General features: G+C 42.1%; 1 protein-coding gene and 1 pseudogene across 3 annotated transcripts in view; both read left to right on the top strand.

Annotated features, from left to right (window-relative positions):
- Positions 1-825: 825 nt before the first annotated feature.
- LOC100987624 (small ribosomal subunit protein eS19-like) lies at positions 826-1,394 on the top strand (annotated as a pseudogene).
- Positions 1,395-3,704: 2,310 nt separating this feature from the next.
- Positions 3,705-13,426, top strand: part of SEC23B (SEC23 homolog B, COPII coat complex component) — a 53,646-nt gene continuing 43,924 nt past the window's right edge. Inside the window, exons 1-4 of one of the 3 annotated variants that reach the window (XM_014342984.4) lie at positions 3,705-4,200; positions 7,052-7,286; positions 8,435-8,492; positions 11,885-11,971. In XM_014342984.4, coding sequence (XP_014198470.1) covers positions 7,066-7,286; positions 8,435-8,492; positions 11,885-11,971 — 366 coding nt within the window. In that variant the 5' untranslated portion in view covers positions 3,705-4,200; positions 7,052-7,065. Of the gene's footprint in view, positions 4,219-7,051; positions 7,287-8,434; positions 8,493-11,884; positions 11,972-13,426 lie in introns of all 3 variants that reach the window. The other 2 variants (XM_014342985.5, XM_003810614.6) reach the window with 2 other exon arrangements.

The following is a 13,426-nucleotide window of genomic DNA, read 5'->3' on the forward strand; positions in this document are numbered from 1 at the left end:
TGGCCAACATGGTGAAACCCCGTCTCTACTAAAATTACAAAAATTAGCTAGGCATGGTCGCGTGCACCTATAGTCCCAGCTACTCGGGAGGCTGAGGCAGGAGAATCGCTTGAAGCCGGGATGTGGAGGTTGCAGTGAACTGAGATCGCGCCACTGCACTCCAGCCTGGCGACAGAGCGAGACTTCGTTTCAAAAACAAAAAATCCCCTGGGTCATTTGCTGTAGGAGGGATGTACCTCTGCCTTTGAGTATGCTATTTTACAACTCTGTAGAGATAGAAATTAACTTATAGAAGATAGTAATGCAAATGTTCCCTGACCATAACAATGAAAACTATTCCTGTCCACAGCAATGCAAATCAATTTTGTGTGATAGAGAATATGTCACTATAAATCAAATTCTTCTTAGAACCAGTTTGAACATCCCTCCTGGTTGTAGGGATTAATTAAAATCAATGAATGAGTTAAGTAAGATCTTTGGCACATGTTCATTTTATATTTGCATGAAGGCCATAATTTTACCTTTTGAAACACTTTAACAGTTTTGAAGCTTTCACCAACATCCCAATGGATTCACCTGACAGAACCAGGTAAACCACATTACTGAAGAACACCCCATGGGGCTAAGCCCAAGCACATTTTTTCCTGGCTCCGGGAGTGAATACCAAGTAGCAATAGTACTACAGCGTTGCTGACTTTCTCCCTAGGTTTCTTTCTCCTCCTTACTGATTTTGGGTTTTGTTTCTGATTCGCCCACAGCTGGCGGATTTTTCCCCATGAATGGCGACACCAATTAGGAACTCGCGGGAAACCCCGTTGCTCCCTTTCCCCTGGCTGGCAGCGCGGAAGCCGCAGGATGCCTGGAGTTCCTGTAAACCACGTGAACCAGCGGGACTTCGTCAGAGCTCTGGCAGCCTTTCTCAAAAAGTCCGGGAAGCTGAAAGTCCCCGAATGGGTGGACACCGTCAAGCTGGCCAAGCACAAAGAGCTTGCTCCCTACGTTGAGAACTGGTTCTACACACGAGCTGGTTCCACAGCGCGGCACCTGTACCTCCAGGGTGGCGCTGGGGTTGGCTCCATGACCAAGATCTATGGGGACGTCAGAGAAACAGCGTCATGCCCAGCCACTTCGGCCGAGGCTTCAAGAGTGTCCTCCGCCGGGTCCTCCAAGCCCTGGAGGGGCTGAAAATAGTGGAAAAGGACCAAGATGGGGGCCGCAAACTGACACCTCAGGGACAGAGAGATCTGGACAGAATTGCCGGACAGGTGGCAGCTGCCAACAAGAAGCATTGGAACAAACCATGCTGGGTTAATACATTGCCTCATTCAGAAAAAAAACAAAAATTAGGAACTAGGTTTTACATTCTGAACATTTGGTGATCTCTTTAAGTGAATTAATAGTTTTTAGAGATCTATTCTCTTTTGGATAAGAGATGATGAAAAATCTGGTTTGTTAGTCTTTTTGTTTGTTTGCCTTTTTGTCTACTTATGAGTTCAAATCAGTTAAGACTTCCATGCTCATTGGGAAGGAGAACAGCTTTTTGTTATCTAGTCCACTGAATTTTTATGTTTCTGAATTTACTTTCGACCTGTGGCCAAAGTTGTAGAACCAAAGCTATATGCTATGTGTCTATGTGTCTTCCCGGCTGTAATCAACAAAGGCCTTCCCCTCTTGTTGTGGGAGTAAAAAAATCTTACTACCTTTGTAAAGTTTTAATAAGTTAGATTATTTCATGTCTTAAAGGAGCTCTGTTATAATTCACTCATGGAAATAAACACATGTAAATCAATTATTTCTAAAATTCCAGAAAATAAGTAAATTAAACTTATGCATGCAAAATTTCTTAAAGATGCTGAAACCATCCTGACAGGGTTAACAAGATTACAAGCCAGGCTTTAGGCAGGTTAGTTAGGCACTGACCAGGGTGCATTGGTGCCCTTCAATTCACTTCCCTGCAGCTGCTAACTAACCAAAAGCCTTGCAGCACACTGATCACCTACTCCCTGATTGCTCCTATCCACAGAATCTCTGACACTAGCTCTTTGTACCCAGGAATTGCTTAAGGTATTTTTCAGATCCTGAATTCCCACAAAACAGCTTATGCCAAACTGTCTAGGGATCCCCACCAGGAAGGGCACAGTGGCTCACACCTGTAATCTTAGCACTTTGGGAGGCCAAGGTGAGAGGATCGCCTGAAGCCCGGAGTTTGAGACTAGCCTGGGCAACAAAGTGAGACCCTGCTTTGCAAAAAAAAATTTTTTTAAATAAATAAATAAAGACCTCCACCAAGAAACAACACTGGAATGAAGTTTCTTCATCTCCCTGTCCCATGACTTCACCTCTCACTTCCTGACCAATCAGAAATCCCCACACTTTAGCCCATTGCCCCTCCAGACTTCTTAAAAATGCCATCTCTAATCTCTTGGGGAGGTGGATTTGAGGATTGCTCTTGTCTCATTTGGCTGCCACTTGATTATGGAACTCTTTATCTGCTGCAACTCCTATTCTTTCTGTTACCGCACAATGGACAATCGAACCTGATGGTCCTATAACAATCTTTTTTACAGAAATTGCTAGTACAGAAAGAATCCAGGTTCAAATAATCAAGGCAAATCTTTGGCGAATAATATTATTTTAAGTTTTGGTTAAAAAAAAATCCCAGCTATGTCTTTTCTCAGTGTTAAGTATTATACATGTGTACATTTTACTTGAGTTTGTTTCCTTACCGAGAATAATTAATCTGAACTTCCTAAATTTATGTTTACTATTGATAAGCTAATATTAACATTACATTGTTTAAGATCCTGAAAAATGTGAATTTGTTCAACAAAACTGAATCATTCTCACATTTAACAGTAATTGTTTCTTTGTGCCTTAAACTATTAATACTTTCTATGATCTGTAGATAACTTAAAACTTAGTATTAAATTGAGCTAATTAATGGATACTTCCTGGATGCCTAGATATGTTCTTGCATAATTTTATGTTTACATCGTTTTGCTTATTTTTATATGCTACAGAGACTACAATTCTGAGTCACAGTAATGACGTGTTCATGTTTGCCACTTGTCAGCGTGTGTAAAAACGGTTGTGGTGGCTTTATACAGTTGTGTTCTATCGTGCCTCTTGCAGCAACATGGATGCATCTGGAGGCCATGATCCTAAAAGAATTAACGCAGAAGCAGAAAACCAAATACATGTTCTCACTTGTAAGTGGGAGCTAAGCATTGGGCACACATGGACACAAAGGTGACATTAATAGACGCTGGGGACTACTAGAGTGGGGAGGGAGGCAGGGAGGGGCTGAAAAACTTGGGTACTATGCTCAGTATCTGGGTGACCAGATCATTCGAATTCGAAACCTCATAGCCAGGTAACAAATACGCAGTGTACCCCCTAAATCTTAAAGTTGGAATTATTTTTTAAAAGAAAGTTGTGTTCCATGTAGTTATAAGCTTACTCTCCTAAAATGGTTGAATATTACAGTTCTCAATTATTTATCTCCATGTAGAAGGATGATAGGGACTGTGCGCTAGTGCCAGCCTCCGCTGAGAGCGCCAAGACATTACAGCAAGCGACGGGAGGAGAGCTTGTAACGTGAAGCACCACCACACCTCTGTACTTCAAACTTAACTATCCACAGAGACCGACTCCCAAACCAGCAAGTGCGTAAGCGCCGCCGCGCTCACCACCCGCCCCGCCCCTTCCGCATGCTAATGCCTTCTTCCGGCAGCCTTAGTTTCTTCCAACCAGTGCAGCTCCGTGTTCCGCGAGCATACGTCATCGTTCTCGCTTTCCGGTAGCTAAGGCGATCAGCGGGACTTCCCACTGAGACGAGCGGATGTCATATTGTATCAGGGCGAACCTCTGAGGAGCGCTGGCTGCGCTTAGGCAACGGTGCGGCAGGCGCCGGGGTTTTCTGAAACAGAAACGTTTAGGGGTGGGGAAACGTGTTCCGAGGAACTCTCGTTTTGAAGTGCGAGATACACCTGTCTTGCCCTGTTCCAAGATGGTGGCAGAGCTTCTCTGAGTCTCTCGCTTCCTCCAGTCCGTCGGAGAAGCGCTCTTTGATTGGCCAGTGGACAGCGCCGTGGCATGACGCGCTGGGGCGCTGGCCAATCGGTTGAGAGCTGAGCTGGACTTGGCGGTGGCAGCCGGAGCCTGCCTGTTGCAGCTGTGGGTGAGGACGGCTCTAGCTAGGTGAGCGGCTCCGGCCAGGTGAGCGGGGCGCATAGGTGACGGAGGGCCGAGGGCACGGGTATGAGTTTCTGCCGGGGGCGAGGTGAGCGGCTTCTGGGAGGAGGCCTTTTCTTGACAGTTTAGGGTAGCGGGGGAATCGATGATCCGGGAGTGCCCTGCGGGTGTCGTCCCGCACCAGGCCGGGACCGATTTCTGGCTCCAGTTTCCCCAGAATTGCGGAGTGCGCACACCTGGAAGGACCCAACTCCCGTTTTATAGTTGAGAAACTCAAGACTCAGACAAGTGAAACGACTTTTGCTTCATGACAGCTGGAACTGGAACCCAGGGCCTTGGACTCCCTTCAAGGATTAAACCTCACTTATTCTTACATACACATGGTCACTGTGTCCTGAGAAGTTACGAGTTGGCGCGATAAGGGTGGTTCAGATTTTTTGGCATATTCTCCTGTTATCTTTCCAGGCCTTTCATTCATTCACTAATTCATACTTTCAGTTATTTACCTCTTGAGATACCTTCCCCGATACTTTGGTAAAAGCTATGGACCCCTCTCCCTAGAAAAACGGCATATTCCCTCATGCGCATAACTTCAGATGATTAGTGGACCTTCTATAGTCCCCTTGGATTATGTGTCCACTGCTAAGAATCCAGACCCTAGAAGGGTGAGGGAAACAGGCAGTAGGAAAAGGAGGGAGCAGGTCTTAGGCTGTACATGCTTGGAAACCATTAGATGGAGGCAGTAGCTTCTTTTTTTTTTTTTCTTTTTTTTTTTGAGATGGAGTCTCGCTCTGTCGCCCAGGCTGGAGTGCAGTGGCGTGATCTCGGCTCACTGCAACCAATGCCTCCCAAGGTCAAGCAGTCCTCCCTGCCGCAATCTCCCGAGTAGCTGGGATTACAGGCACCTGCCACCACGCCCAGCTAATTTTTGTATTTTTAGTAGAGACGGGGTTTTGCCATGTTGGCCAGGCTGGTCTTGAATTCCTGACCTCAGGTCATCCACCGGCCTCGGTCGCCCAAAGTGCTGGGATTACAGGCGTGAGCCACCGCGCCCGGCCGCCAGTACCTTTTAATAAAGAACGTTTTGAGAGAGGACGGTTATTTAATGAAATCTGCTGACATACTTGCTAAGAGTTGTGATAGAACTTGCTTTCATTCCGACTTTAGTTATCCCTTTGCTTCCCATGAAGCTCCAGAGTGCTTCCTGTGCACACAGTGCTTCAGGTTCTTGCCGTTGCCAGAAATAAACAGATTTCTTAGAGTTTCAGTTGGAGCAAACATTGGAATTCTTGTGTTTTGGGCTTTATGTAGTAGAGTAATTCATTTGCTTTTCTAGCCATGCAATATTACTGCCTTAATCAAAATTATTTACAGTATGGTACTTCCCAAAATAACAGAGACAATTGTTATCCATATTCAGGAAGTGGGCGCGAGAGGCCACGTTAATTTGATAGACTCTTTAATTTGCCTTTTTACTACTTTTCTTGAGGGACTTGTTCCCTTGAACCCCAATAGCTGAGTTGTGTGTTACCCTAGATTTTAGGATATGAACAGGATGTATAAATACTTAATGAAGTTGGGATCATCTGGGTTTGAGAGTTTAGCCTGTAGGACAGTTTTACTGACCACAGTCTTCATTTTTTTTTTGAAACAGAGTCTGGCTCTGTCGCCCAGGCTGTGCAATGGCATCGTCTCGCCTCACTGCGATCTCTGCCTCCCGAGTTCAGATGATTCTCCTGCCTCAAACTCCTGAGTAGCTGGGACTATGGGCACGTGCCACCACACCTGGCTAATTTTTGTATTTTTAATAGAGACGGAGTTTCACTATGTTGGCCAGGCTGGTCTTGAACTCCTGACCTCGTGATCCGCCCATCTCAGCCTCCCAAAGTGCTGTGAGTATAGGTGTGAGCCACCACACCTGGCCTTGACCACAGCCTGTCAAGGCATGAACATAAGCAACCGTGGTGAGGAAAGAGGTTCTGGTGAGACTCAGCATAATAGTAATTTTGGTAATACCAAGTAGAAATAATTTAGCTCAAAACTGGTTCCCATTATGAACCAAACTTGAAGATCAGTATCCAGCTCTTTTCTCCAAAGTTAACAAAGTGCGGAAGGGAATGAGCACCCCCCCGCTACTGAAAAAAAATCACTTGGAATGTAAAATTTAATAGAGGAAGAAAGGAAGGAGATTAGAGAGGAAGATAGTTGGATGCTGAAACAGGGTTCAAGACTTACCCTTGAGCAAGGGGCTGAAATTGGCTTGACTGATAGGACATGTGATCTGTGAGGAGGTTTGAAGTAGTAGTATTTAACTACATGTAGTTTGGAGATGATCAGGTGATTGTAAACCTCCCACTCCTTTGATTTATTTTTAAGTGCTTGAAAGGAGAGGTGAGAAAGGAGCAGTGATCAATGATAACTGTGCGGTTAACTGCCTTTGGGTATCAGATGGAAAAGAAATACTGTCATTCTGCAGCAACAGGTTCTTCCCAAGTATTTAAGAAACACTGTGTTAGTTGGGCCGGGTACAGTGGGTCACACCTGTAATCCCAGCACTTTGGAAGGCCAAGGCGGGTGGATCACCTGAGGTCAGGAGTTTGAGACCAGCCTGGCCACATGGTGAAACCCTGCCTCTACTAAAAATACAAAAAATTAGCCGGGCTTGGTGGCACAGGCTTGTAATCCCAGCTACTTGGTAGGCTGTGGCAGGAGAATCGCTTGAACCCGGGAGGTGGAGGCTGCAGTGAGCTGAGATGGGAAAAAAAGAGAAACACTGTGTTACATGACCCATCTTCTTTTTTTGACATTTAGTTCAGAATTTCACATACCATTAAGGTAATTAAAGTTTTATCTTCAGTTCCCTTTTAGACTATGGCGACATACCTGGAGTTCATCCAGCAGAATGAAGAACGGGATGGTGTGCGTTTTAGTTGGAACGTGTGGCCTTCCAGCCGGCTGGAGGCTACAAGAATGGTTGTACCCCTGGCTTGTCTCCTTACTCCTTTGAAAGAACGTCCAGACCTACCTCCTGTACAATATGAACCTGTGCTTTGCAGCAGGCCAACTTGTAAAGCTGTTCTCAACCCACTTTGGTATGGATTCTTTTGAAACTGGTAAAAATGATAAATACAATATATTATGAAGTTTATGTGATGCTCATAAAAGTCATTAAATTTGGGCAGGTCATCAAATTTGTGATGAGTAGTAGATGATGAGACTCCTAAACGATTCTTGTGGTGAGTAGTAAGTGGTGAATATTTGTAGAAATCTCCCTGGCCTGATAATTCCAGATAAAATTGGAATCTTACAGGAATGAGGTAGAGGTAGAGGAAGAGGATTTGTAATTCACTTTTTTTTTTGGCTGATAATCAGTTTGCTTTTGGCTTAACTGTAGACTTTATTGATTCCTCTTAAAGTAATTTCCCAGAAGAATTCGAAAGCTTAGACCGTCTTCTCATGCTTCCCTGGTACAGTGATGCTATATGGCAAGGAGAAGTAGCAGGCAGAAGAAATTTTAACTCTTAACAATTTGTTAAGTGTAATTTTTTTTTTTTTGTGCCTGAGATAGTGACCTATTTCTTTTAAATGTGGGCATTATTTGAAATGATTTTTAAACAGGTAGAGAGTGTCATAAAATTTTTTTATAAGGGAACATTTTTTACTTCATTCTCATTGCTTTTATTTAATGTGCCCATATGTGAATGCATAGCCACTGGCTATTAATTTTCTAAATGTAGAAAATAAGGGAAAAGTAACTGAAGCATTATCTTGAACCAATTTGAGGAAGTGAAATGTGCTTGCCCAACTTTTCTTAAAATGGGCTAAGTCAGGTTAAAAATCTAGAAGCATTTTCCTGTGTGTGAAATATGCTTTTAATGTTGGAATTTAGTAGTTTCACATAGCCGGACAATAAAGATGTTAGAAAAAAATCATGAAGAGTATGTTAAGATAAAAGGCAAGAGAGAAATAATGTATAATTTATATAAATCATGACATTTAAAAAATTAGGAAATTGGAAAAGAGAAAAAGATTTAGTATTTCTTCACTGTGGCTGTTTGATGGAAATTTTGGTGTACTTAGCCAGAATTCTAACTGCGGTGAACGTTTTGCATACTCATACTTATGCATACACATAGAAACACTTACTTGTGTGATTTACTGAACTTGAAATTTACAAATGAACGCTTTCTACCTTAAAAATAAAAGTGGTACCTACTTATAATATTTATCTTTCTCACAGTCAGGTTGATTATCGAGCGAAACTTTGGGCCTGTAATTTCTGTTTTCAAAGAAATCAGGTATGTGAATTATTTTTAAAAAATGTTATATGTTTTATTTTAGTTGTATTATGAAAAAAATTAAGTTAGGTTGAATTTGTGTTTACGCTGGCAGTGAGCAGTTTCTGCTGAACTCAGGGTGATAACTTTTGTTAAGCACAATATTGAATTTGAACATTTGTGGTTTATTCTGTTGAGTGGTTTTCTTGAGTCCTTGTCATTTGCTTGGGGCTGGGGAGGGGGTATTCATTGAATTCCCTTTTCTTACACATTTTCTGTAGGCAGTGAGTCTGTGACCCAAAGAAAGCACCTGTTGTTCATATTTCTCTTGACTTCAGTATATTCTAATTGGATAGTGTACGTTACTGAATTTTCATTTTCTGATCTTTCTAACTTTTAGAGTCCAGGTATCAGTGTTGAGCTTCTTTTGATTTAAAAATTTTAAAAGTACCAAACTAGAAGGAGCTCACAAATCACAAGAGAGACTTCTCTATAAAAGTAACTGTGCGGCCAGGCTTAGTGGCTCATGCCTGTAATCCCAGCATTTTGGGAGGCCGAGGTGGGTGGATCATGAGGTCAAGAAATCGAGACCATTCTGGCCAACATGGTGAAACCCCATCTCTACTAAAAATACAAAAATTAGGCCAGGCGGGGTGACTTACGCCTATAATCTCAGTACTTTGGGAGGCTGAGGCGGGCAGATCATGAGGTCAAGAGATCAAGACCATCCTGGCCAACATGGTGAAATCCCCTCTCTACTAAAAATACAAAAATTAGCCAGGAGTGGTGGCAGCCACCTGTAGTCTTAGCTACTCAGGAGGCTGAGGCAGGTGAATCGCTTGAACCCGGGAGGCGGAGGTTGCAGTGAGCCGAGATTGAGCCATTGCACTCCAGCCTGGCAACAGAGCAAGACTCCGTCTCAAAATAAAATAAAATAAAATAAAATAAAATAAAATAAAAAATTAGCTGGACATGGTGGTGCGCACTTGTAGTCCCAGCTACTCAGGAGGCTGAAGCAGGAGAATCGCTTGAACCTGGGAGGTGGAGGTTGCAGTGAGCTGAGATTGTGCCACTGCACTTCAGCCTGGCAACAGAGCAAGAGTGTCAAAAAAAAAAAAAAAGTAACTGTGCCTGTAGTGGAAATGTTCTAAAAGTGGATTGTGGTAATTATTGCACAACTGTACGTTTTCTAAAAATCATTGACTTGTATAATTAAAATGAGTGAATTTTATGTTGCATAAACTGTACCTCAATAAAGTTGTTAGAAAAAATTTGTGTCCAGCATAGTGTACACTGTTCTAACAGATCTTAAGCTCTTCACATGCATTTGTTCATATATTTGATCATAATTACAATTACTCATTCTCAGATACAGCATATAAGTCTAGTGATGAAGAGGACAGTGTACAATTGATGACTGACCATAGGTTCAGAAACTATAAGCAGATGTCATTTAAAATATATCTTCGTGAGAGATTCAGAAGTATATAGAAATCTTAAAAGCATTTCTGCTCCGTATTACATTTAGGATTAATGTCTTTGTTTAATATAATTTATTATAGTAATTCTAAGGCAGGGTAGCATAGTGGCTAAAGAGCCAGAGATCTGTAGCCAGACTGCCTGGGTTTGGCTCTCAGATCTACCACTTATTTCCTGTGTAACTTGGGGTAGGTCACTTAACTGCCTGTGCCTCAACTTCCTTGTCTTTAAAATTAGGATGATAGTATAGTATACCTATAGTCACTTCATGAGATTATTGTGAGAATTAAACTGAGTTAATGAGTATAAAGGACTTAGAACAGTGCTTGACACATGGTAAGTGTCATATAAGTATTTGGTATTATTATGCTTACCTAAGATTGTCACCTGCCAATTTATAAGTATGATCTGCAAGTCTATGTGTCCTAAGTGGAAATAATCTTTTGTAACCTTCCTAGCTGGACAGTGTGGGGGTTTTCTAGCTCTAAATGAATGTAGAGCTGGAAGACGGAGGGATCAGGGTGATCTCCATCTCCTTTGCTCCCTTCTGTGCAGCTGGCTGACTGTGTGGGTGAACAGGGCCTCTCCAGGTTGCTGGGAGGTGGCTGGTGTGTCTGTAGTCATAGATCGAGCTTATCCCTGCTGGGAGCTGCAGTCAGTGGGCAGTCATGGCCAGGATGGGGCTAGAGTCTTCTGCTGGCTCTGACTGAGATTCTTGCTGGGGCTCGCATGCTCAGTTGTACCCTTCTGTCCCAACCAGAGGCCCCTAAAGCTGCCTGTCAGCTCCTCAGCAGCACTTGCATTTGGTCACTCTGAGGTCACTGGCCTGGAGTGGTCATCTGCTCACTTTGGGGAGATGCACCTCAACTTGTATTTTTAATGTAAAGCTAAAGACTATTTGGATTATAAGCCAACCCACAAGCTGTGAATTTAAAACATTTGCAGAGAGTTTTAAAAACAAAAGAAAATGCCTGTGGCATTATGTTGACTGGAAAAAACAAGTTCCACATTGTATATATGGAATGTTCTCAACTGTGCTTAAGTCTGGAAGGAAATCTGTCAGGAGGTTGACAGTAGCTGCTTCTAGGTGATAGGATTTTGGGGGGTTTTTCCTCCTTTGTTTGCTTCTATTTTCCTGGACTTGCCAATTTTTCTACATTCCATATGTATTACTTTATTGATAATAGCCAAAATAATAAACCTAAATAAAGTCTTTGGCTTTATTTAGACTATTAACTATTGATGAGATAGGTGAAATCTCAGCCTTTAATTTGCAGGGCAAAACTTAAGAAATGGTTTTCATTTGTGTGTTTTTGGCTAGGCATGGTGGCTTATGCCTGTAATCCCAGCACTTTGGGAGACTGAGGGGAGAAAATCACTTGAAACCAGGAGTTCAAGACCAGCCTGGGCAACATAAAGTGTGCTTTTAAACATTTAGAAGTTACAATAGCTTAAAACTGCTCTAAAAAATATTTTTTAAGAGAACAGAAATGATATAAATATAAGGCAGAGTTAGAAGTTTTAAATGCTGATTTTTATGTTTTTTAACGTGTCCTGTATTTTGTGCTTTCAGAATAAATACGTGGTCATTACCATTTTTTTTCTTCTTTTTTGAGTCGGAGTCTTGCTCTGTTTCCCAGGCTGGAGTGCAGTGGCGCAATCATGGCTCACTGCAGCCTTAACCTCCTGGGTTCAAGTGATCCTCCCACCTCAGCCTTCCGAGTAGCTGGGTCTACAGGCGTGAGCCACCACACCCAACTAATTTTTTTACTTCTTGTATACAGACAGGGTCTCACAGTGTTGCCCAAGCTAGTCTGGAGCTCCTGAGCTCAAGTGTTCCTCTCATCTTGGCATCATTATCATTTTTACACATGGAAAATAAGAAGTGTAATATAGATATGCCAACCCTAATAAAACTGTTTCCTTCTTTTCAGTTTCCTCCAGCTTATGGAGGCATATCTGAGGTGAATCAACCTGCCGAATTGATGCCCCAGTTTTCTACAATTGAGTACGTGATACAGGTAATTTCTTTGTTGTGCATTTAATGAGCAATGTTAAATACTGAATTTCTCTTGAAATCCTTTGTCTTCCATGTCTCTTACCTGGGCAGGGGACTTAAAACTGTGAGGGCAGCAGGATCCTAACCTTTAGGTTTGATGTGTGTGCATCTACTGGCATTGTTTTCAAGTCCTGACATTATAGAAGGCTACTAAAAAGGTAGAACTGATTAAATTCCAAACCTGTTCTCTGTAGCCTTCTTCATCTCAGTTGATGGTACTCCATCATCTAGTTGTTTAGCTTCAGAACCTTAGACTTATCCTTGACCTCTCTCTTTCATGTTCCATATCTAATTCACTGGAAAATCCCATTGGCTCTATATTCGAAATTTATCCAGAATCCACCCACTTCCCCCTCCCTACTACCAACTGCCCTGGGCCAGCCACTGCTTCTTACTTGAATCTTCTAATTGTTCTCCCTGATGTTACCATTGCCTATTTATACATTATTCTTTACCCAGCAGCCACAGTAATTCTTTTTTTTTTTTTTTTTTTTTTTTTTTTTACAAATTGTACTTATTCATTTATTCAGTGAGGAAAGTTTGTTTTGCTTTCAAATATTGGCCTTTGTGAATAATGCTTCAATGAACATAGCTGTTCAAATAACTGTTTACCCATATGTTGGAGGTTTGCATTTCTGCTACATTGTGTTTTATTGGAAAACTTGTCTGTCTTTATGCCAGAACTACACTGTTTTTATTACTGTAGCTTTGTAATGTGCTTTGAAATTAGAAAAGGTGACATTGTTTCTTTTTTTAAACATTTTTGGGCTCTTTTTTTTTTCTTTTTTTTTTTTTTTTCTGAGATGGAGTCTTGCTCTGTTGCCCAGGCTGGAGTGCAGTGGCACGATCTCGGCTCACTGCAAGCTCTGCCACTCGGGTTCACGCCATTCTCCTGCCTCAGCCTCCCGAGTAGCTGGGATTACAGGTGCCTGCCACCACGCCCGGCTAATTTTTAAAATATTTTTAGTAGAGACGGGGTTTCACCATGTTAGCCAGGATGGTCTCGTTCTCCTGACCTTGTGATCCACCCACCTCGGCTTCCGAAAGTGCTGGGATTACAGGCGTGAGCCACTGCACCCGGCCACATTTTTGGGCTCTTTATTGTCCTTTGAGATTCCATATAATTTGTTGGTTACTTTTTCTATTTCTAAAAAAAAAAAAAAATTGTTAATTGAAAAGGGATTGCATTGAATCTGTAGTTCACTAGGCAGCATGAACATCTTCACAATATTAAGTCTTACAACCCTTGAGCATGAGCATGCTCAAAAGTGAGTTTAATTTCCATATATATGTTGATATTTTTGCTTTCTTCTGTTATTGATTTCTAGTTTTATTCCATTTTTATCAGAAATAATTATCTCATGTGTCCGTGTGAAGAGACCACCAAACAGGCTTTGTGTGAGCAACAAGGCTCTTG

This window comes from Pan paniscus, chromosome 21 (assembly GCF_029289425.2).
Source record: "Pan paniscus chromosome 21, NHGRI_mPanPan1-v2.0_pri, whole genome shotgun sequence".
NCBI lineage: Eukaryota > Metazoa > Chordata > Mammalia > Primates > Hominidae > Pan > Pan paniscus.